Below are 20,949 nucleotides of genomic sequence, written 5' to 3'. Positions count from 1 at the left end.
GGTATAATTGTAACTGCTTCTTCAAATGCAGTTGTTAGAAGTTCATATTGGATATGCGGATAGTATGTTCCATGATTGGTAGCTGCACCGGGAGCATAGTCACAACGGTAATGGTTGAGAAGGTTAACAGACACAAACTCGAATAAATTGTTTCATGAAAATGTCTTTCCGACAGCTTTTTAAAAGGTGACTATTTCGTATATCAACATTCGAAATACTCATATGAACAAAACATTTATTATTCAAATAGTCAGCTTCAATAGAAAGAAGCTTTCTTTTAGTTTACCTAGAAGAAATGAATATAATTCAAATGATGTTTGTTCGTTCTGTTTCATATAATTACTGCAACAAATCGAAAAAGAATTCACTCAAGCATTAATCAATGTTTTTGGCTAGTCTCGATGTGATATGACAAATCTCCATCAGATCATCCATCACCATTTTTTAAAAAAGAAACAGTTTCAAAATATGCAAAAGTTGATGCAAAAAAAAAAGAAAATCTACCATAACAATAGATCTAAAGATGAAAATAAGACTGATAATTTCTTGATCATAAACTGTTGTGTTTTAACGTAAAATAGTTTTCAAGTGGAAAACATGCGTATAGAAGCCATCTTCAACATAATCTAATTGCTCTTTAATCTCCAAAACTTGTAGCATACAAACTTGGAAAACATTCCAGTTTCGTATCTGAAGTCAAACAGAAGAACTAAAAAAAAAATATTCTTGTGCTTTGATTCCTATTATAAATAAAAATATCCAAAATATGTGCAGTAAAATAAATATGAATAAGTATGGACGTTACAGAAAGTGATAAAATGGACCTGTAATTTTATCTGGATTGACAAGACTTTTTTGAAGAGCTTTTTCTGCGTAACTACTTTTGCTTTTACATCATTCTGGGTTTCATCCCTACCCCAATCTATACATGTTCTACCCTATTTCAATTGAGGCAACATATTCATGTGTTTGATAAAAAAGACTTCCGTCGGGCTAATTTTTTATTTAGATGAAGACAAATCACATCGAATTGAAACAAAGTTGTAGTATATTTGGCCGTATATTTTGTGGAAGCTCTGCTTTAAATTGTGGGCCCGTCGAAAGTTTTTAAAAGCTGCATTTCATGGTTTCAGGAATAATAAAATTTCTGTCAATACTGTTGTGGTCATCAATCAGGACCTCTCGTAATAATGATTAGGCCATACTCAGTTTATTAAGATGGAATGTTGTAACCCTTTTTTTGTACAATATAAATTGTTATAGCTCCATTGGGATTTTATTTAAAGAGTAAATTAACCAAGCGCCGCTGCTACAAAGTGGAACATATTCTGAGGTTAAACTACATGATTGGTTCCTAGATGTTCATGTTGCTCGGATGTAAGCCGGCTTAAATCTGCCGCTACCGTATATTGGCGATATATTTCCATTGGTTTAGTGGAATAAATCAAAAATTGTTAACAAATAAAAATGAGAAGGTAGAAATATATTTGGTCAATTTAAGTATAAACGTGTTTAATACAAGTTAACTTGGCACGTAGTACACTTTGTTCTTTTAAAACAAGAAAAAAACATTTTTCAAAAGTGCCGAACTAACACTTATTGGCTTTACCCCATCCCTAACATGCTAATTTTAAAGAATTGGAAATGTCCTCCTTTTTGGTTGTCTGCTGATAAAATATTGCAATCCCCATAATGCCTCAATCTTTTAAAAATAATAACCCGCCATACTTTTTTAATGAACTGGCAACAACAGTTTATCTGATTCTTGTTCGACGATAGATTTTGAAAAGAGAAAAAAAAAAACGGTAGATATTTTTTCCTTCTGAATGACATATTTTCTAAAGAAGCTATCAAAATTTTCCATACAGAAATTTCGAGCCCAAGGTCATAATTATCCTATGCGCTTCTGTTCTGAATGACTCTGCATCTGCATTTTCTGATCATATGCCCTATCAGGTCAAATATTCATTAAGGGGGCTCATTATAATGTCAGTGAGGTGGGTAATTACAACCAGAGCAATGGTTCGTGTAACTACTTCCTCATTCCCGTATCACACTCTTATGCATGATTCAATAACTCGAAGGACTGTGAAAGAGGTTAATAAAGGAACGACAACAATTAATGGGGAACTTTATTAGTTATGGTTTGGGGTTTTTTCTCTGGGTTAGCAAGTTCGGGGTTCTGAGCTGCTTCCTTAGTTTGGGAGTGCGGCTACAATTTCCCCGGTAAATCCGTATACTTCTTAAATGAGCATATTAAATTCAAGAGAGGCTCTGTCTTGTTAATCAATTTTCGCATATTTTATCCTCGACTATTTTTCCTTAAATCACAAATGGGTTGCTGTTATCTAAACCATTGTATATTTCTACCTGGACTTTTCGAGTCTTCTGTTTTCAGATGCAGTTGTACCAATAGTCTTTGAAAAATGACGTGAGGATCCCCTAATTCAAATGACCGAATGGTTTGTTCAAACTCAGGAAGAGTTGTTAGTTGTTGGAAATGGACGGCCCGACTAATATGAGACCAGCAATTATATAAAAAGGAAGTTGGAAATAAAATTCGATTGTTCCTACTTAGCTTTTTCTTTTCTAACATGGTTTCTGCTAAAATTTTACCTGCCTGTAAGTAAATTTAATTGATTACAGTATGATCATGTTACTAAATGCTCTATAGTCTTAAGTCTTTTCGCTCTTGCAAGCGCACAATTGGAAAACAATGTCATTGAGTATAATGTCATCAATTTATTAAACGATACACATACTATGGGTGTTATCGTAGACAATGTAACATATCCTTTGTCTTTTGATTCAAAAGTAACCAATATACTTTACAACGGTAAAGCACCTGTTGCTAAGAACGGTTACCAATACGCCAAGATTTCTAAGGAAGACAACAGCACCGAGGCAGAGCCGTTCGTTCGTCAACCCACTCATGAAAGTACACTCAATGAATTTTATAATCGTACATGGAATACGCAGAATGTGTCTCAGCTTCCTGTCGTTTTTGAGCCTTTGAAGGCTATCAATCGTGCTCAATCCGATTTGCACAGAGAAGGTGAAATTCCAACTATTCACTTAGTGGCCAACCAAACTGCTATCGATTTGATGCACAACAGCAATTCTACCGAAGATTACAAGATTGACACCAATATGACATACATCACTTTGAACAACACACAATCTTATGAAGCTGCCGAAATCTCCTTAGCTGGTCGTAGTTCTCGTTGGATGACTAAACTCTCTTATAACATCAAGTTGGCAAAGAAGGACCGAATCGGGGAGTTTAGAAGAGTCAAACTCAGAGCCATGGATACGGATCCTTCATATATCCGTGAGCAACTTGCTTACGATGTCATCAAATCCACCGGTCTTCTCTCTTCTGAATTCTCTTTTGTTCGTGTTTTCTTGAATAATCAAGCACTTGGTCTCTTTGGTATTATTGAAACATTCCACGACCCTTGGTTGGCCAATTCCTTTGCTGGCGGTGATAAGAAATACAAGAACGGAAACTTATACCAAGGTGTCTTTCAAAATGCTCAATCCTCTGCAATGAATCGCACTTCAGATTTGAGCTACTATAACAACATCACAGCATACGCAGATGGCCAGTACAAGATCAAGGTTGAAGCTTCCAAAGGAAAGTCCGAAGACTACACGCCATTGATGGAATTTACCAAGTTTATTGATACCGCACCTACCACTAGTTCCGACGCTGTTGCCGCATGGAATGAAAAGCTTGATACCGACAGCTTCCTTCGTAGTATGGCACTTGAAGTAATTATGGGGTACTCTGACGGTTACTTTACCATGGTCGATAACTATTATCTGTATCAAAATTTGGATACTGGAAAGTTCTTTTATATCTCCTCTGACATGGATCTTACTCTGGGTTCTTGCATGTTTAAATTAGACGACATGTGGAGTGGAAACTACACGACTTTCCCTGGTTTGGCTACCCGTCCTTTAATGAAGAAGATTTTGCAAGTACCCGAATTCAAGCAACAATATGAAGAGTTACTGGTCAATATCACCCAAAAGTTGGTTAATCCTGTCGTAATGAATGATCGTATTAATGGTCTTGTGGCTATGACTAAGGAAGATGTCGCTTGGGACAAGACATTACCTCGTGTCGGTAAAGATGTTTTCGGTGCATTAGGGGCTGCTATGAGTAACTCTAGCGACATGAGTTCTATGGAATCATCTGATATTGGAAATGTGATTGGTGACTTCCCTCCCAACATGGATATGGAAGTCTTGCTCGATTTCGGAACAAGAATGAGCACTAACTTGACACAGCAGGATGCAGTCAATGGTCCTACTGGTTACAAATCTTTATCTGGTGTTAAAGAATGGATCAAGAACCAAAGTGGCGCCATCACGAAATTTTATAATAGTACTTCTTAAATAATCTTACCCCCCCCCCTATAATATACATGTGCATACAACAAACAACAATAAATCAGATAACTTTTATTAAACTTATGCCTTTACAACGCGCTTTACTAATGATTCAATACCTTCATTGGTTTTGATAGCATGTTCTAAACTCTTGAGAGCATATTTGGCCAACATATCAAACTCAACATTGACTCTATCACCGATGGTTTTTAAAGGCATGATGACATGAGTTTGTGTATGAGCAATCATCATGATGGAAAAGGTTCTCTCTTGATCATTCACATCACATACGGTAAGAGAAGTACCATCCAAACAGATAAATCCCTTGGGAATCACATATCTCATCTTATCTCTATCCTCTTCTTCCATTTGGACAGTATACCAGATCGAATTTCCTTCAGGCTTGATAGATATGATCTTGACAGTGTTGTCAACATGGCCTTGAACCATATGACCACCAAAACGCTTCTTAGAATCCATAGCGCGCTCCAAGTTGACCTTGTCGCCGACCTTTAAATCACCTAAATTAACCTGTAAATATTCCCTGCGTTTTTTTGCTGATTTGTAATCATACCCAAGTTGGTGCATCTCAATGTTTCAGGTGCAACGCCCACTTTGAAAGAATCCGTATCGAATTCAGTTGCAGTCAAACATGTACCTACATAATTCTAATTAGCTTCGAGTTCATACAATAGTCTTGGGTTAGCCTTACCATTGATGGCAATGCTGTCGCCAAGATGGCAGTCAACTAAAATTTCGGCAGCGTCAGAAACAGTAATTGTCCAACCATTTCCACCGGATTCAGTGTTGTCTTGCTCCTTGATGGAGGAGACAGTGCCCATAATTTCAACAAGACCAGTAAACATATTTGTAATCAACTAACAGAATCAAGTATCTACCCGTCTTCGAAATCTTATTTATCATAAAAAGGGGAGAGTGAATATTAAGGACTGTGCTTTTCAGTTATCCAATCAGTGGCAAGACCGGATTTGCAGGACAACTAAAATCTGACGTTTCTTAAGATCCAGATGGGGCACTTTTTGACCTATTTAAACAACGTAATAAATACACTAGATAAAACAATATAAAGGAGCGGTATATCATTATGGATAATGCATCTATTAACAAGCCAAAAGTAATCAAAGCATCAGTCGAAGGACAAGGACATAAGTGCATACAATTACTATCATATTCTCCCTTCTTGAATCCTCACTGAGATTTAACCATCATGAAAAAAAAATGGGGCTCTCCTTCGGATCGCTCATCCCATATTTGAAGACGTATTAGACAGACCCTCCTGACCATACATTTTTGCGCTTAGGTAAAAATACATGGTTCCCAGGAGGAGAGATCGATTGGGTACATGTATGCACAAAGCTTACGCAGTTTTAATCATACATAATAGCATTAACAAAAAAAAAAACTTGGAGATTACATCATCACATTTCAAGGAACCTTAATGATTATGTAGTGTGGTCCCTCTTAAAATGAAATTGTATTCAGTTTTAACTTTTTAAACAAGCAGTGATAGTAAAACAATAAAACCAGACTTATATGTTTATTTAAGTCTTATTATATTATAAGTATCCATTGCTTGAATCGTTGCAAATTTTTAACCTGCACTGATTAATTACTCGTCCCGAACTTATGCAACTGGTCTCAAATTGCTAAGTTTTCGACTTTATTCTAATACCAAAGTGTTCTTCAACAACTTAACATTACTATAACAGCTCGTATATTGTAAAATAAAGGTTTCATTACAAACAAACGAGGGCCAAAGGCGACCGTCTATAAGTCTATGTATGGTAATTGAAATGATAATACTTGTAAACTCCGTCATATGCGCCAAAAAAGCGTTTCGCGAGACGTCCTGCAAATCAAAAAAAAAAAAAAAAAAAAAAAGCTTTTCGCAAAAAGTTGTCGCTCTTCTGTTTTTTCTTCTTTATTGACTTCCACATTTTTCAAGCCATGAGCTCCAGATTGTTTGTTTGCTAAGTGTGTGAAACAACATTCTCTGAATCAGCCAAACTAAGAAGGCACAGCTACCGATTACATTCAACAGAAGTGGACATTTTAGTAAATGGAGGTAAGTTAAAGTAATACTACATATTCTTTTAAGCAAATACTAATTATTTATTTCTAATAGTGTCTACAAAAGTTTCACGTAATGATGATGGTGTCTTCCTTTGCCCTTATTGTTCTCTGGGATATACTTTTCCGGACTCTTTAAAAAACACGTACAGAAGCATTCTCAAGATTGGGAAGCAGAATCAACCACAACAACTGATAACGAGAGTGAAGGGGAGCAAAGCTGCACAGACAGTGACACAGAGGTAGATAACGATGATACTGTTGCGGTTATTTTGGATACTGCTATGGTCACACCACTGTCAGCTGCTCCAGAAGTAGTCAAAGATAGCTACAGTACACGAGACTACACGACCGCTGTTCTGTCAGCTTTCGATGCATTATCCCAGACTAGTGAAGATAAACACAAAAAGCTCTTAATAGCAGAACTGGGAGATCTAAAACCTGTAGCATACATCGACCATCAAGCAAACGAACAAAACCTCTTAGCGCATTCCAACGTGATAGATAAGTTAACATCATCACATACAAATGAAAATCCGCCATTGTTCCTTGCAATCACGCCAAAAAAAAAAGAAATCATTCTGGGGAGGATATTGAAACCAACATGTCGCCTACAATACGCAATGTGCTTTTAAATAGTCCTTACAAAAAACTATTATCCAAAGCAAACTACATTGAACTGGATCACCAATGTTCGCTTTATTTGAATAATAACTGGTCTCTCAACCCCATCGCAACACACATTGCCTCCAAAATACTTGAAGAAATGATCCTTGTGGAAGCCCATAAGGCATTGCTCGTACTCTGTGGGGAGATCTATGGTAGGCTTCCTACCCTTGATGCTCATCACGAAAGAACCTCCATAACAAAAGGCAACCTTCCCCAAAGTTCTTTGCCTCATGCTGACACTAAATATCCAAACGTGGAGCTATGCTTGATGAACGTCGACAATAGCCAAAAACTCGTGCTGGGTACTAAGACCATGAATGTTTTAATTACATCTTCTATACGTATCGATTGCAATGAGAAACCGGTAGTCGGTCCATCAAGCTCGAACGGATTCTTGCCAAGCAGAAACTCAAGGATTTATGTCGAAAAAAAAAAATTGGATGAGATTGAAAGAATGATTGAGAAAAAAGCCACGTTGAACGAAATTAGTACCCGTCAAGTTTTACTGTATCCTTTCGACGAATTCTCTCAACTCCGCCAAATAAGATCAAAATTTGACAAATTATCCACGTATCTTTGTTACAGATTTTCTTCCAAATATACAAATGATTGTCGCTCTAGGCCTTTAACAATTTGGATATTGACTTGTTAGCGGAAAATCTAATAACAAAAAAATAATAAGAGTAAGCATTAACCAGATTGAAAAAGGGAAAAAACGTTATTAATCATAAAAATGAAGGTTTCTTTTATACGCAATAAACACAGCCGTTGATTGTAAATGGGAAGATGACTACTGTGGGTAGATTGTATCGACATATTGGTTAAGCTTTCAATATTCCGCAAGGTACATCCTGGATAAAAGAATAACAGTCCATAACTCAACAAATATATTAGTTTTACGTGGATTATGAAATATCATCTGACATGTGTCAAAAGGTGAAAGATGATAATTAATTCAATAGTCGGAGTGTACATATGTTACCGTAAATTTGGTGTATATACTGCTTGAAAACAACGATTAGTAGAATCCTCATCTCGATTTGTAGAACGGTCTACTAATGTCCAAATTGTTAAAGACCCAGAGCGACAATCATTTGTATATTTGGACGAGAATAGTTAACAAAGATACGTGGATGATTTGTCGAACTTTGATCGTACTTGGCGCAGTTGGGAGAATTCATCGAAAGGATGCAGTAAAACTTGACGCAAACTAATTTCGTTCAACGTGGCTTTTTTCTCGATCATTCTTTCAATCTCATCCAATTTTGTTTTTTCGACATAAATCCTTGAATTTTTGCTTGGCAATAATCCATTTGAGCTTGATGGTCCGACTACTGGTTTCTCATTGCAATCGATACGTATGGAAGATGTAATCAAAATATTTATGGTCTTGGTACCCAGCACGAGCTTTTGGCTATTGTCAACATACATCAAGCATAGCTCCACGTTTGGATATTTAGTGTCAGCATGAGGCAAAGAACTTTGGGGAAGGTTGCCTTTTGTTATGGAGGTTCTTTCGTGATGAGCATCAAGGGTAGGAAGCCTACCATAGATCTCCCCACAGAGTACGAGCAATGCCTTATGGGCTTCCACAAGGATCATTTCTTCAAGTATTTTGGAGGCAATGTGTGTTGCGATGGGGTTGAGAGACCAGTTATTATTCAAATAAAGCGAACATTGGTGATCCAGTTCAATGTAGTTTGCTTTGGATAATAGTTTTTTGTAAGGACTATTTAAAAGCACATTGCGTATTGTAGGCGACATGTTGGTTTCAATATCCTCCCCAGAATGATTTCTTTTTTTTTTGGCGTGATTGCAAGGAACAATGGCGGATTTTCATTTGTATGTGATGATGTTAACTTATCTATCACGTTGGAATGCGCTAAGAGGTTTTGTTCGTTTGCTTGATGGTCGATGTATGCTACAGGTTTTAGATCTCCCAGTTCTGCTATTAAGAGCTTTTTGTGTTTATCTTCACTAGTCTGGGATAATGCATCGAAAGCTGACAGAACAGCGGTCGTGTAGTCTCGTGTACTGTAGCTATCTTTGACTACTTCTGGAGCAGTTGACAGTGGTGTGACCATAGCAGTATCCAAAATAACCGCAACAGTATCATCGTTATCTACTTCTGTGTCACTGTCTGTGCAGCTTTGCTCCCCTTCACTCTCGTTATCAGTTGTTGTGGTTGATTCTGCTTCCCAATCTTGAGAATGCTTCTGTACGTGTTTTTTAAAGAGTCCGGAAAAGTATATCCCAGAGAACAATAAGGGCAAAGGAAGACACCATCATCATTACGTGAAACTTTTGTAGACACTATTAGAAATAAATAATTAGTATTTGCTTAAAAGAATATGTAGTATTACTTTAACTTACCTCCATTTACTAAAATGTCCACTTCTGTTGAATGCAATCGGTAGTTGTGCCTTCTTAGTTCCGCTGATTCAGAGAATGTTGTTTTACAGACTTCGCTAAAGAGCGACAATTTTTTTGTTTTTTTTTGTTCGTTGCTTGGCGAAAGGTTTTTTTTTTTTGCTGACAGTACTCTTAAAAGTTGTTTTCTTGTTGCACGTTCTCTTATAAAATGGAGAAGACACCGTTTTTGGGTAGAGGTATTCATCTGTAATTTGTTACGATGATCACTGACTTGAAGTGTCGCTCTTTTAAAAAAATGAAATAAATTGTTAGCGAGGGATCTCTTTTTCATTTTTAGCTCGTCTTTAGAATTATGCATGATTACAATGGGCTTTCCAGACGCACAAGCAGATGGCGACGTCAATCTGTTTGTTTATAGTGAAGAAAAAAATGGGTGTTTTTCTTTTTTCTTTTTTTTTCTTCGTGCCAAAAGTCTTCATTGGGGGTGGATCCTTGGTGTTTGTACTTGAAGTCACACGGCATCACTTGCGCTCCAGAATAGTTGCTTGGTCAAGGTATCTCGTATCGTGTGCCAATTTGGGGTGATTGTTCCGTCTAGGTATTTCGCCACTGGGTGCTATTAGATGATTCCCGAATATGCCAGATTTCGTGGGGGTTTTTTTTGCTGGGATACTGGACGCTGACGATTTGTTCTGGGTAACGTCACCTTCCCCACTCGGTGTATGTAGATAACGATCTGGGGGAAATTATTTAACAAGCTGCTGAAGGTGAATTCAACTTCACTTTTACCGTTTGGAGCATATTTCAGGTGCCCTAGCTTAAGAGCGGGAGTTGTCTTTGGTGGTTTAAAGCAGCATTCTACTTGCCGGTCGTGCACTCCTGAGTTTGGAAGAAATGGATCCCTCGTCGTGTAAGTCAGAATTGGTTCATATAAAAGAAACCCCAACGGGTAGAACGCTCGTAAATTGAGAACATGGTGTTTTGAACTCTTTGTGGTGCTTCACGACAGTCCTTTTTGCGAGCCATCAAAACTAATAAAAAGTGGGTGAGTGCAAACAGAGACTGACTTCCTCGCAGTCGCACTTGGGCAGTTTTCTTTATAGAAACTGGCTAGCGAGTCTCCACCTTTTTCATGATAATAAAAATTCCACTGTCTTTTCTAATATTTCTCTTTATGTAAATGTCTTGTATTTCGTGTGAAGAAGGAGATAGTTTTATTGACTCCAAACTTTTCTGAGACCAATCACTCTGATCATCATTTATGGTTAAGGGAATGCTAAAGGCTAGTACGCTTATTAGAAAATTCCTGGCATAAAACGATTTACACGTATAATATCAAAATTATATTGTCTTTTGTGCTGCAACCAAAGTGCTTGAATGAATGACCAAGGCGAAACATGCATAATAGCTGTATTAAGTAGTTTTAATTTTATTAGTTGTCACCGAAGAAACGGGTCAAGACGGACAAATAGTGGGAATTAATGGTGTCCTTTTCATTTTGATACAATGTCATGAGTGTACCCATAGAAGCCATGAATAGCATGATATCACCATGAGGCACACTTCTAACAGTGCCATTCTTTAAGGCAGTCTTCCAGAGAGACTCTAATGCTCTTGGGAGACAATATAAAGCAAGTTCTACATATGCGAATCAGCGACTAAGCCGTAATAAAAATAATATAAATAAAAATTTACCTAATTGGCGACTGGGAGCTTCGAGAATGACCATACTACCACCAACAGCACCAGCAGCGGCGTAGAACCACGGTAAATCCTTACCAAATATATTTCGCAATACACACGGTGTGGACAATCCCATGACAACGTACATGGTCAAGAATAGGGTAGATCTCAAGCAAGATAGTGCAAACTTTTGCAAGACGGTTTTAGGCCTGATGTAATGTAAGTATGTAATACACAATTTGAAACTCTAATAACTCACTTCTTTCTTAATTGTTTCAATTTAAATACAACCAACATAATCTGCAAGAAAAATTAGTGATGTGTTAAAATGAAGCGGTAGGATACTTACGACATTAAGAGGCACATACATCTTGAGAGATCTTAAAAATTGATCTTTGAAAAGAGTGACTTTGTTACCCGTACAGCTATCAGTCAACGGATGCTGAAGCGCACACACAATAAAATGATGATTCATTCTTGGACTAATAGCGTTACCGATGTTGGGACTGATTGATTGCGAGACGAATTGACGACTCGATACACCAGCAGGAATAATTACCGAAGATTTATCTTCTACTAAATGATTAATGGTAATACCAACTGCTTCTGCCACACGTCCTGCCATACGACCGAAATTTGTCTTGAATCCACCTTGTGTCAATAAGAAGGCAAAGTAAGATTTAGGTAGGGTTTCATAGTTGAATAAGAAGGCGTAAATTAACTGGGCACTTGCGATCATCATGACACCAACACCCGAGTATTTGGAAAGATATTTAGCTATGTGATCGTCCAACTTGGTTTCACCGGGGTGATCTTGTTTGCGCTTGATGGCCCATTTTTTCATTAACCAGGCACCGTTAAATTGGAGGGCTCTTGTAAACAAATAGAGCATGATGGATTGTCTTCTGGATTTATTACGGTCGAATGCAAGAGCTAAACCAGCTAAACTTCCTGCAACAAATGCGTTTAATTTATCGGATTTTGCGTCACTTGTCTTTCTTAAATGTCTCATGCCACATAATATTCCTTTGTAACTACTAGTGAATGTGCTAAGAAATAATGCGAATCCGGCAGTATCTCTAATATTTTTGTGTTAAAAGCGCAGACATAACTGTATTTATATGCAATGAATACCTTCCGGCCATTTGTCGCAAGATAGCAGGCCTAATTTAATAATTATAAAAATTAAGCATGAATTTCACCTCGCACATTAAGCATTGATTTTTTTTTTACCTTTTGAGAATATTTCCTGTCAAGAGAGTAGGTAAAATACCGATTAAATACTTTACAGCGAATGCAACGACAAAGGTCTTTATGAATCCTCTGGTACAGTTTTGTGCACAACTCTTTCCCTCATGACGACACAAATGAGGGTCTTTCTTTTCGGAGGCAGAGATTTCCATGTTGAGTCGATTCAAGTTCTGACTAAAAGAAAAATAGTCAACATTCGGGATCTCTCTTTGTTAAACTTTATAACTTTTGTCGTGTTCATACCTACTGAGATGTTTCAACTTTTCTTGGAATGAACGAATAGACAGCAGCACTTTTTCGGTTTCTTGATCAGTTAAAAGTTTAGACACAATTTGAGCTAAACTTTCAAGGAAATTCTCATAATACGAAGCTGGTATCTGCGGCATACCGCCGCCTACTATATCAGACATAATGTAAGAATAAAGTACTAGGAAAAGAGAGAAAAAATGAACGCAAGGAAAAAATAAATAAAAAAAAAGTTGGAACAATGTTTGGGGTTATACTTTTCTTTCTCATCACATGATGTGTTGTACAGGCATTGGATGAGCATCAAAAACGGACAGTTATATCTTAGTCATTCATTATCGCATACCGTACGTTAAATAACTCAGTGCATTGTATTTTTACACAAGAAATGCTTGTTCAAACCCTTCATTTACATTGTGTTGTCATGATGCTTTTTTTATGTCATTTCAAAGGCCGGGTAAGTTGTGATTACACGTGTATTTAATGTCAGGGTTGCCTCTGCCCAACTGTGCGTGGGAACAGTTAGTGCGTATCCTTGCATGAAGCACACTTATCCTTTACCTCTATTTTATGTTGATTTCGACACTATTATAAGGCCAAATTGGTGAAACATAGCAGCGTGCCTTTTTTGGCAACTTCGGAACATTTCATTGTTTTTAACATTTGACTTTCATGGAAAGGCTCTAATATTAAAGCTGGCTATCAATTACCTGACTGATGCTTGTGTGCCACACTGTCTTAATTCAGCAACTTGCATAATTCACCAGACTGAAAAACCATGGCATCAAAATCGATATGCATCAACTCCGATAACATGGCGTTTGTTTTCTTTTTTTAATTTTTTTCTTTTTGGTGAACGATCTTCTTACATTCTTAATGTTCAAAACCCTTTTTTCAAGACCAAAGACCAGTCGATCTATTTGGACCAGCGTTACATGCAGTGGATCCAGCATAGAGGAATGTGTACAGGCCTCTGTCGGTTCCTTAACAACTAAAGCACCTGACGTTTGCGTAGTTTTGGTGTCAAAGTCTTTTTCGCTCTCTCATTACCGTCAATTGACACAATCATTGACAAGCACTTTAAAACCTACTGTCTTGTTGGGTGGTGTTGTGGATCGCGTACCTCAGGCTGACCATGGTATATCGCTTTGGTTAGGTTATGATGAAAAGATTGTACCTTTCACTATCAAAGACAGTAAGGACCGACTCAAGATTCGTAGCACATCAGTAGGAAGGTGGGGTCGTGTAGATGATACCGAAAGATTAAAGTTTCAGAGTGATTTGATTGATAAAAAAGGTTGGAAGGATTTTGGCTCAGTGAGCACGCCTGCCCAGGCCTTCGAATTACCTCCCGGCTTGGATAAAAAGCCTTCCTTTGTTTTTACTGTCTCTGATAATGAACCTGATCAGTTGCTTCAATCGTTGGACCATCATTACCCTGATGTTCCCAAAGTGGGCATCATTGGTGCTTCAACTCCTTTTGTTACAGGTGAGCCATACACATTGTTTGAGGGTACCGAAATTATGGGAGCGGGCATTGTTGGATTTGCTGCTTACGGTCAGACCGGAAAGGTCACCGTCAGCCATGATGCTATGGAGAATTTGGGCAAGCCAGTAAAGATTACACGTTGCAGAGGCAATATCATTTTGGATTTAGACGAAGGCGGCGCAACCGGTTTGTTATTGAAATTGATTCAAGGAGGTCCCAAATTATCAAAAGACGAAGAGTTTTACTTGGGCGTTTATCCTCTGAATGAAGATGAGACTGCCCACGATAACGTCACAATCAGCCGTATCACAAGTGGTGATCCTGGTAAAGGCAATATGTCTGTTGATACCACTGCCGATCTTCAAATTGGCCAAACAGTTCAGGTAACTTAAAATAATGGGACCAAGACAAGAAAAATAGTGCCTCCTTAACACAAAAATTATAGTTTATGAAAAAGAAATGCCTGAAATTTAAAAATGTATCTAGCGATCCTTTTGAAACGAATGAGATTGTTTTCGGTGTAAGCAGTAAAGATTACACCATTGATGCAGCGCCTGTCAAAATCCCTAAAGAGGCGTTAGTCATTCCTGGTGTCTTTGGAGGTGTGAGTGAAAACGGTGTGATTGTGGGCCGTAGTGAGATTGCTAGTGAATTATTAGATGTCCCCTTTTCAAAAGTGACCTTCAAGTTAAAAGAATAAAAAGAATATGTTTATTATAATAATGTACAGTCTAAAAGTTTCTAGGAACAATCTTCTTTCTCTTCTTGGTAGTAGGACCATCCATCATGCTGGAAGCATTTGCAATAGCAAATTCACCCGCATGATCGAAATTCTTCTTCAAGGGATCCTTGATATTCTTTCTGGGTCCTGTAGGCTTATCCTTGCCTTCAAACTTCTTTAAACCAGGCATACGCTCATTCTTGGCATCCTTTCTCTTTTTACCCTTTGTTCTTTCGTGGATATTTGATGGTGCTTCTCTTAAAGCAAATGACTTGGCCAAATGACCCAAATGAAGTCTCTTGACGTGGAAAATATGTTTCTCGGCAGCAGGATGGGTAGCATATGCACGACAAGTGGACCAAAATGCTTTACGAGCTAACATGACACGCTAAAAAACAATAATGATTAATTTTCAAATAATTTCCCTTTTTATAAATGTCAACTTACACTTTCATCGGCAAGGATATAATTTTCCATTGTGTTTTGAATATCTTGAGCGGGGGATTGGAAATCATCACCGTTTTCAGCAATGTTCTTCAAAATTGTTTCCATGGTGATAGATTCGGGGTGTAAGTCTTGAGCCTTCAAGACATCAAGATAATCCATTTCACTAGGTAATAAGAACAGGGTGGCTTCACCAGCCTTACCAAGACGAGCAGTACGACCAGCACGGTGAACATAATCCTTAAGATCGGTGGGTACATCATATTGGATAATACGATCAACGTTAGGTAAATCCAAACCACGAGCGGCGACATCGGTACAGAACATAACACCAGCCTTGGCTCTACTGAATTCTGCAAAGGTCTGAGAACGCACTTGTTGATTTAAATCACCATGAAGACGGAACACTTGCTTCTCGCCTAAAAGTGTACTGATCTGACTGGCTTCTTCGACCACCTTCTTCTTCTTTTCTTGTTCTTTACCAGCGACATCATCAGAACGATTGCTCTTAAAGTTCTTGTTGTTTCCTGTAATGTTCTTGGAGAACTTTTTGGCTTCCTTCTTTCCCACAATATCATTTAATGCCTTCTTCATGATCTTCGTTTCGTCGTCATCGCCATTTTCTTCGTCATCAGAGTCCTCATCTAAAATAGGCTTACCGGCGTGTGCAAAGAGATCGTAATGGAAATCGACTGAATCGCAACAAGAGAAGAAAACAATGATTTTGCTGTTGACGGATTTTCTGGTACGCTTATCATAAAAGCAAGATTTTAAGAGTGCCAACAAAGTGATTAAACGTAATTTGGCGGGTACAATGGTATATGTTTGCTTCAATTGATTGGGTGTTGTGAATTTCATTTCTTCGTCCTCTTCATAGTCGTTCGTTGTAGCCAACACTTTGGATGCATCACGTTTTGTGTCTGTACCACTAACAAAGGCAGGTTTGACAAGCGACCAACCAGCCAGCTGCTTGACATCATCTCGGAGTGTGGCAGAACATAAAATTGTTTGACGTCTGATAGGCCATTGCTTTCCAACTAATAAATCTCTGTATTTCTCATTACCACCCATCATGGTCTTATCATCGATATAATTCATAATCTTCTTCAATGTTTCTTCGAAACCGAGATCTAACAAACGATCTGCTTCATCCAATACAAGCCATTTCAAATTCGAGATATCGAAACTTTGTGTGTTTTCCAAATGATCCAAAAGTCTACCGGGAGTACTAACCAACACATTCACACCCTTTCTTAAACGAGCCTTCTCTTTTGCCTTGGAGTCACCACCAATAACAATACCGGGAACAATCCAATGTAAACGACGCATATTTTCGTCCTTGGGTCTGGGAAGACTGACGATCTGTGTCAAGACACCCAAGACTTGTTGTGCTAACTCTCGGGTAGGTGTCAAAATAATAGCAACAGTACCTACCATACGGTCTCCAAAAGGTTTCTGGTTGGGATCGTCCTTGGGTGCTGTAGAAGCTGCAATCAGTCGATTGACAATAGGTAAAAGATAGGTAAGCGTCTTTCCTGAACCTGTCTCGGCTTGAACGACAACATCGACATCTTCGGCAGTATGGATAGACTTGACAGAGGATGAAGGACCCAATAAGACAGGGATCGCTTTAGCCTGAACATTAGTAGGTGTGGTAACATTAAATTTCGTGACTAAATGATCAGCAAGATCGGGTTCGATACCGATTCCGGTGAAAGAGCTTGAATCGACTAAGGCCGCATTACTTGCACCTTGACGAGTACTGAGTGTCTTTTTGTGGTAGGTAGTAGGAATGAGAGGGTTGGAGGAAAAGAGAGAAGAGGCAATTTGAGCTCTGCCATGGAGAACTTTGGTACCGGGAGCAAGTCCAGTTGCTGCTGCTGCCTCTTCGCCTTCTGGTGCTGAAGCAGCATCGGAAGTGGGATCGTTTGAAGTAGCTGGTGCTACTGCCTTGGCCTTTTTAACGACAGGCTTTGGTGCTGAAGGTGTGCTGAAGTTTAACAAGATTCCGTCGTCATCCATTTTATTTAAAAGAAAAAGATCGTGATCTACTTAAAAATTTTCTCTTCTGTCCTTTTTTATTTAGATTTTCATTTAATTGATTCGCCGCATTTTAACTTCCATTTACCCAAATATGTACTTGAACATTATTTCTCTGTATATGGCAAGCTTATTGGCATTTCAATTTTGATAGTCTGACATTCATTCCCTCACAAGCCATGTACTGGCAGCACTCAATTTATATTGACTTGATTGTGTCCTTGCACGGGGGCTTCCCATCCTTTTAAACTCTTCTTGCTGTAACAAAGTAAACTAGGCAATTGATGAAAAAATCTTGAGTCTGCTTTTATTTTATGATCAACTCGTTATTGAAAACAGAAAGGGTGAATAATTGAAGCAGGGTGATATGATATAAAATTCAGTGAATCTATTCCGAAGCATAACCACTAGGCGGTAAACTACACATCCGAGACGTTAGTACTGACATTTTCAGAGAAGTGTTGAATTTTTTCCGAGCTGCTTCTGCACGGTTTACATATTAAATTTTTTGAAACTAGTTCATATTTCATCGTACGTTAATATTATGGTCGAATTAGTTCAAGGGTGTATCTTGACAATCTGCACGGGTTCAGCTATTTATTATGTAGGTCTATATTATTTGAATACTTGGGCCACCATTAAGATGACATTAAACGGTCTTAGAAGACGATATGAAGACGTTGTGCCAATTAAACTTTAAGAGACGACGGGAACAACAGCGAGCTCTGGATCAACATACTTTTTACTGCAAACACTAGACAGTGAAAAGAATAGTTAAACCCCTTATATCCCGTGGGTGCTTTGGACTCGAGTAACGAGACTTGTATTGGTGTTGGTAGCATCCAGATGACAGTTAATGGTGCTAGGTTGTGAGTTTTGGCAGAAATCACAATTTAACTTCATCGTTAATTTCGGTGTACGGACCTATCTTATTGATGATATTGGGCCTTGCAGAATAAACAATAGAGTCATTGCTATTTGGGGTACCCTGAAGGATCGTTATATGCAATTCCTTCCTGTCTTGTCCAGTGCAAAAATACGCCTTCAGCTCTCCTTTTTATTTATATCGTTTGTATCAGGCTAATATTTGTGAGCGATGTTTACTTTCTTTTGGTTATAGCTCCACTTTAATTGGAGTCCTTGTTTGGTTTACAACATTTGCACCCAATGTAAATCAGCACTAGACTATACACATAGTAAGTGTTGCTAGGCAACCAACCATAAACCCTGTATGCCTAAATGTTACACTTTTACAGGGCCTGATTTCCTATGTTATAATATTCTACATGCTTAGCAAGCTTTTTTTAAAAGTTTAATCATGACCTTTTTATTTGTTCGGTATCACTCAACAAATGATGACTAATTATTAATTGAAATTTAAACATTTTACCTAAATAGCTTTTCTAGCTGGATGGAGACAAATGTTGCCATCTATGGTGCGATCCCGGTGTGGCTTTTAAGCAAGCTGGTGGCCTCCCCGGCCATGAATAATTCTTGTGTAACTAACTACATTACATGAAGTCATAACTCGATCAGGGCTACTCGGTCGTATCGATTACATCACTGCATTGTATAAAATGTTTATAATATGGACCAATTGTTTTGAGCAATGAATACAAAACACTTTATGCAAGGAATATAAAATATAATGATCGATATAGAAACTGGTGAAACTTGACAGTTCCTTAAAAAAGAATGCTCAGAATGAGTAATTGTTATTGCCAAGCCGTGGTTGCTTCTCTCACACTTGCCAAGAATTGACAGCTATTTATAAATGTCGATCAATTCGTTAATTGAAGTTTGGGATTTACAGAAATTCTAGGAATTCTACTGAGACCATCTTTCTGACTAGGATAAAGAGTAGAATTCTAGAAAGGATCATGACTTGCAAAAAAAAACTTTTTCCGTCACAGCAGATCCTGTGGGTGATGAACCTTAACTTTGCCACACCGGCTATGGTAAGTATGACGTTGCACCATATTTGATTTGCTGCTGGGTTTTAATTCGGTAATTTAAATAATGAACAATGTTTTTTTTTGAAAATAGATTTGTCTCTATATAAAGGGGGCAAACACCTTTTTATTCTTACAATTTCATATTTTTTTCTTATTTATAAATATGAGTTATAATAGAGCACTTTCTACACCCCCTCCCGAGCCTATTGAAACAAAAGTCAAGTATACAAAGAAAGCCAGACATGGTCATGGTAAAGATGTTATCGACTCCCACAACATTAGACAAGTCGCCGGTTGCTTACCGATTGATCCTGCTGGCAAACGCATTCTATTGATATCCTCAAGCAAAAATCCAGAACATTGGGTTATTGTAAGTTTGATCTGTTTTATGCCTAGTATATGTATACTAACACTTTATATATAGCCTAAAGGTGGATGGGAAATTGATGAAACTCAAGAACACGCAGCACTTCGAGAAACCTGGGAAGAAGCAGGGCTCAAAGGACGTATTATTCGACGATTGGGGATATTCGTAGAACGTGCGAACAAGAGAATCAAAGCACATCACTGGATATTTGAGATGGAAATAGATGAAATTGCAAAGAAATATCCCGAACGTCAAAAGAGAGATCGTCGTTGGTTTACATATGACGAAGCCTTGTTGGCAACCCAGAATAATGAATACATTCAAGAAGCAATTCGGGTTTCAAGTTTAAACCCATTATCAACACCTCGTTCTTCAATAGACGTACAGGTTTCACCCACTACCCCTACAGCCACTGAAGATTTAATGCACTCAGAAACACCAAAGAAAAAATCGATGGATGGTTTCGAAACCTTGAAAGAGCTGATGGAAAACACCACCATATCCTCTTAGATGTTTTATTTTTATTTATTTTATTTTTAATTTATACACATATACCATTTCTTTTGTTTTTCTTTCATGCCCCGCGCAGACAACATAATAAAATTATTTTAAGACAATTATTTATTTTCTTTCATCATACATACGCAAATTTAAGGTTGGCAACGGGAAAACTGCGCTTTATTTCTAGTGCCCCGATTTTAGCTTTACGACACATGTTTTGCCAAAACGTATACATCTTTTTTGCTACCGTGAAAAATTAGTGAGGGCGTCAAAATGTAGCTCAACTCCCGCTCAACCATCAAAGGCTAAATTTCTGTTTTTATCGCTAGAACTTTTTTCCATTTTATTTCAAACAATGATAACAGAATTTGTATTATTGTATTCAAGGTTTATAGTTTTTTTTTTTTTTTTTTTTTTTTTTCGCACACATCAAGTTTTTTTCTCGTGCAGATTTAAGTGTACATAAGGGATAATTGCCTTTTAGAGAAAGTAAAAACAGAAAATTGGAATTTGGCGGGGTTTCGATCGATACATAATTATAGTGATAATGCTTTTTTTAGAAATAAACCGGGGCAAAATCAATAACAAAACAAAAATATATTCCTAAAAATAATTACCAATTCAGAATAATTACAATTCAGAATAAAATCGGAATAAATGTCTCTTGTTTTCTTTTACCTTTCATCTTTTTCAAGGAGATGCAATGATATGAATTAAATGG

The 20,949-nt window shown here is 37.7% G+C and overlaps 8 protein-coding genes across 8 annotated transcripts; 4 read left to right on the top strand and 4 right to left on the bottom strand.

Annotated features, from left to right (window-relative positions):
• Positions 1-2,594: 2,594 nt before the first annotated feature.
• EV154DRAFT_542120 (coth protein-domain-containing protein) lies at positions 2,595-4,413 on the top strand (the record flags this gene model as incomplete). Its single annotated transcript, XM_051604506.1, has 2 exons — positions 2,595-2,622; positions 2,675-4,413. The coding sequence occupies 2 exons, from the start codon at positions 2,595-2,597 to the stop codon at positions 4,402-4,404; spliced, it is 1,758 nt and encodes a 585-aa protein (XP_051461637.1). The 3' UTR covers positions 4,405-4,413.
• A 27-nt stretch (positions 4,414-4,440) lies between these two features.
• On the bottom strand, positions 4,441-5,306 carry EV154DRAFT_496309 (alpha subunit of riboflavin synthase). Its single transcript, XM_051600138.1, has 3 exons — positions 5,111-5,306; positions 4,973-5,056; positions 4,441-4,919 (listed from the first exon to the last, which is right to left on the bottom strand). The coding sequence occupies exons 1-3, from the start codon at positions 5,262-5,264 to the stop codon at positions 4,480-4,482; spliced, it is 678 nt and encodes a 225-aa protein (XP_051461636.1). The 5' UTR covers positions 5,265-5,306; the 3' UTR covers positions 4,441-4,479.
• A 1,172-nt stretch (positions 5,307-6,478) lies between these two features.
• Positions 6,479-7,810, top strand: EV154DRAFT_559636 (uncharacterized protein; the record flags this gene model as incomplete). Its single annotated transcript, XM_051605561.1, has 4 exons — positions 6,479-6,484; positions 6,545-6,562; positions 6,642-6,997; positions 7,063-7,810. 4 exons carry the CDS (start codon positions 6,479-6,481, stop codon positions 7,808-7,810), a joined length of 1,128 nt encoding a protein of 375 aa, XP_051461635.1.
• A 464-nt stretch (positions 7,811-8,274) lies between these two features.
• On the bottom strand, positions 8,275-9,862 carry EV154DRAFT_559635 (uncharacterized protein; the record flags this gene model as incomplete). The annotated part of the gene is made up of 5 exons (XM_051605560.1): positions 8,275-8,953; positions 9,019-9,374; positions 9,440-9,471; positions 9,532-9,626; positions 9,696-9,862. 5 exons carry the CDS (start codon positions 9,860-9,862, stop codon positions 8,275-8,277), a joined length of 1,329 nt encoding a protein of 442 aa, XP_051461634.1.
• A 1,444-nt stretch (positions 9,863-11,306) lies between these two features.
• EV154DRAFT_536276 (uncharacterized protein) lies at positions 11,307-13,491 on the bottom strand (the record flags this gene model as incomplete). Its single annotated transcript, XM_051604125.1, has 6 exons — positions 11,307-11,401; positions 11,560-12,263; positions 12,349-12,378; positions 12,448-12,639; positions 12,709-12,859; positions 13,476-13,491. 6 exons carry the CDS (start codon positions 13,489-13,491, stop codon positions 11,307-11,309), a joined length of 1,188 nt encoding a protein of 395 aa, XP_051461633.1.
• A 56-nt stretch (positions 13,492-13,547) lies between these two features.
• EV154DRAFT_437081 (uncharacterized protein) lies at positions 13,548-14,920 on the top strand. Its single transcript, XM_051596845.1, has 2 exons — positions 13,548-14,583; positions 14,646-14,920. The coding sequence occupies exons 1-2, from the start codon at positions 13,588-13,590 to the stop codon at positions 14,898-14,900; spliced, it is 1,251 nt and encodes a 416-aa protein (XP_051461632.1). The 5' UTR covers positions 13,548-13,587; the 3' UTR covers positions 14,901-14,920.
• A 4-nt stretch (positions 14,921-14,924) lies between these two features.
• EV154DRAFT_548478 (P-loop containing nucleoside triphosphate hydrolase protein) lies at positions 14,925-17,399 on the bottom strand. Its single transcript, XM_051604804.1, has 2 exons — positions 15,369-17,399; positions 14,925-15,309 (listed from the first exon to the last, which is right to left on the bottom strand). Exons 1-2 carry the CDS (start codon positions 17,385-17,387, stop codon positions 14,932-14,934), a joined length of 2,397 nt encoding a protein of 798 aa, XP_051461631.1. The 5' UTR covers positions 17,388-17,399; the 3' UTR covers positions 14,925-14,931.
• Positions 17,400-19,489: 2,090 nt separating this feature from the next.
• EV154DRAFT_496291 (NUDIX hydrolase domain-like protein) lies at positions 19,490-20,464 on the top strand. Its single transcript, XM_051600137.1, has 2 exons — positions 19,490-19,730; positions 19,785-20,464. Exons 1-2 carry the CDS (start codon positions 19,524-19,526, stop codon positions 20,235-20,237), a joined length of 660 nt encoding a protein of 219 aa, XP_051461630.1. The 5' UTR covers positions 19,490-19,523; the 3' UTR covers positions 20,238-20,464.
• The last annotated feature ends 485 nt before the right edge of the window (positions 20,465-20,949 follow it).

This window comes from Mucor mucedo (assembly GCF_025094135.1).
Source record: "Mucor mucedo strain NRRL 3635 chromosome Unknown EV154scaffold_12, whole genome shotgun sequence".
NCBI lineage: Eukaryota > Fungi > Mucoromycota > Mucoromycetes > Mucorales > Mucoraceae > Mucor > Mucor mucedo.
Note: the sequence above shows the minus strand (reverse complement) of the source record. Positions and strands in the feature narration are given on the sequence as shown.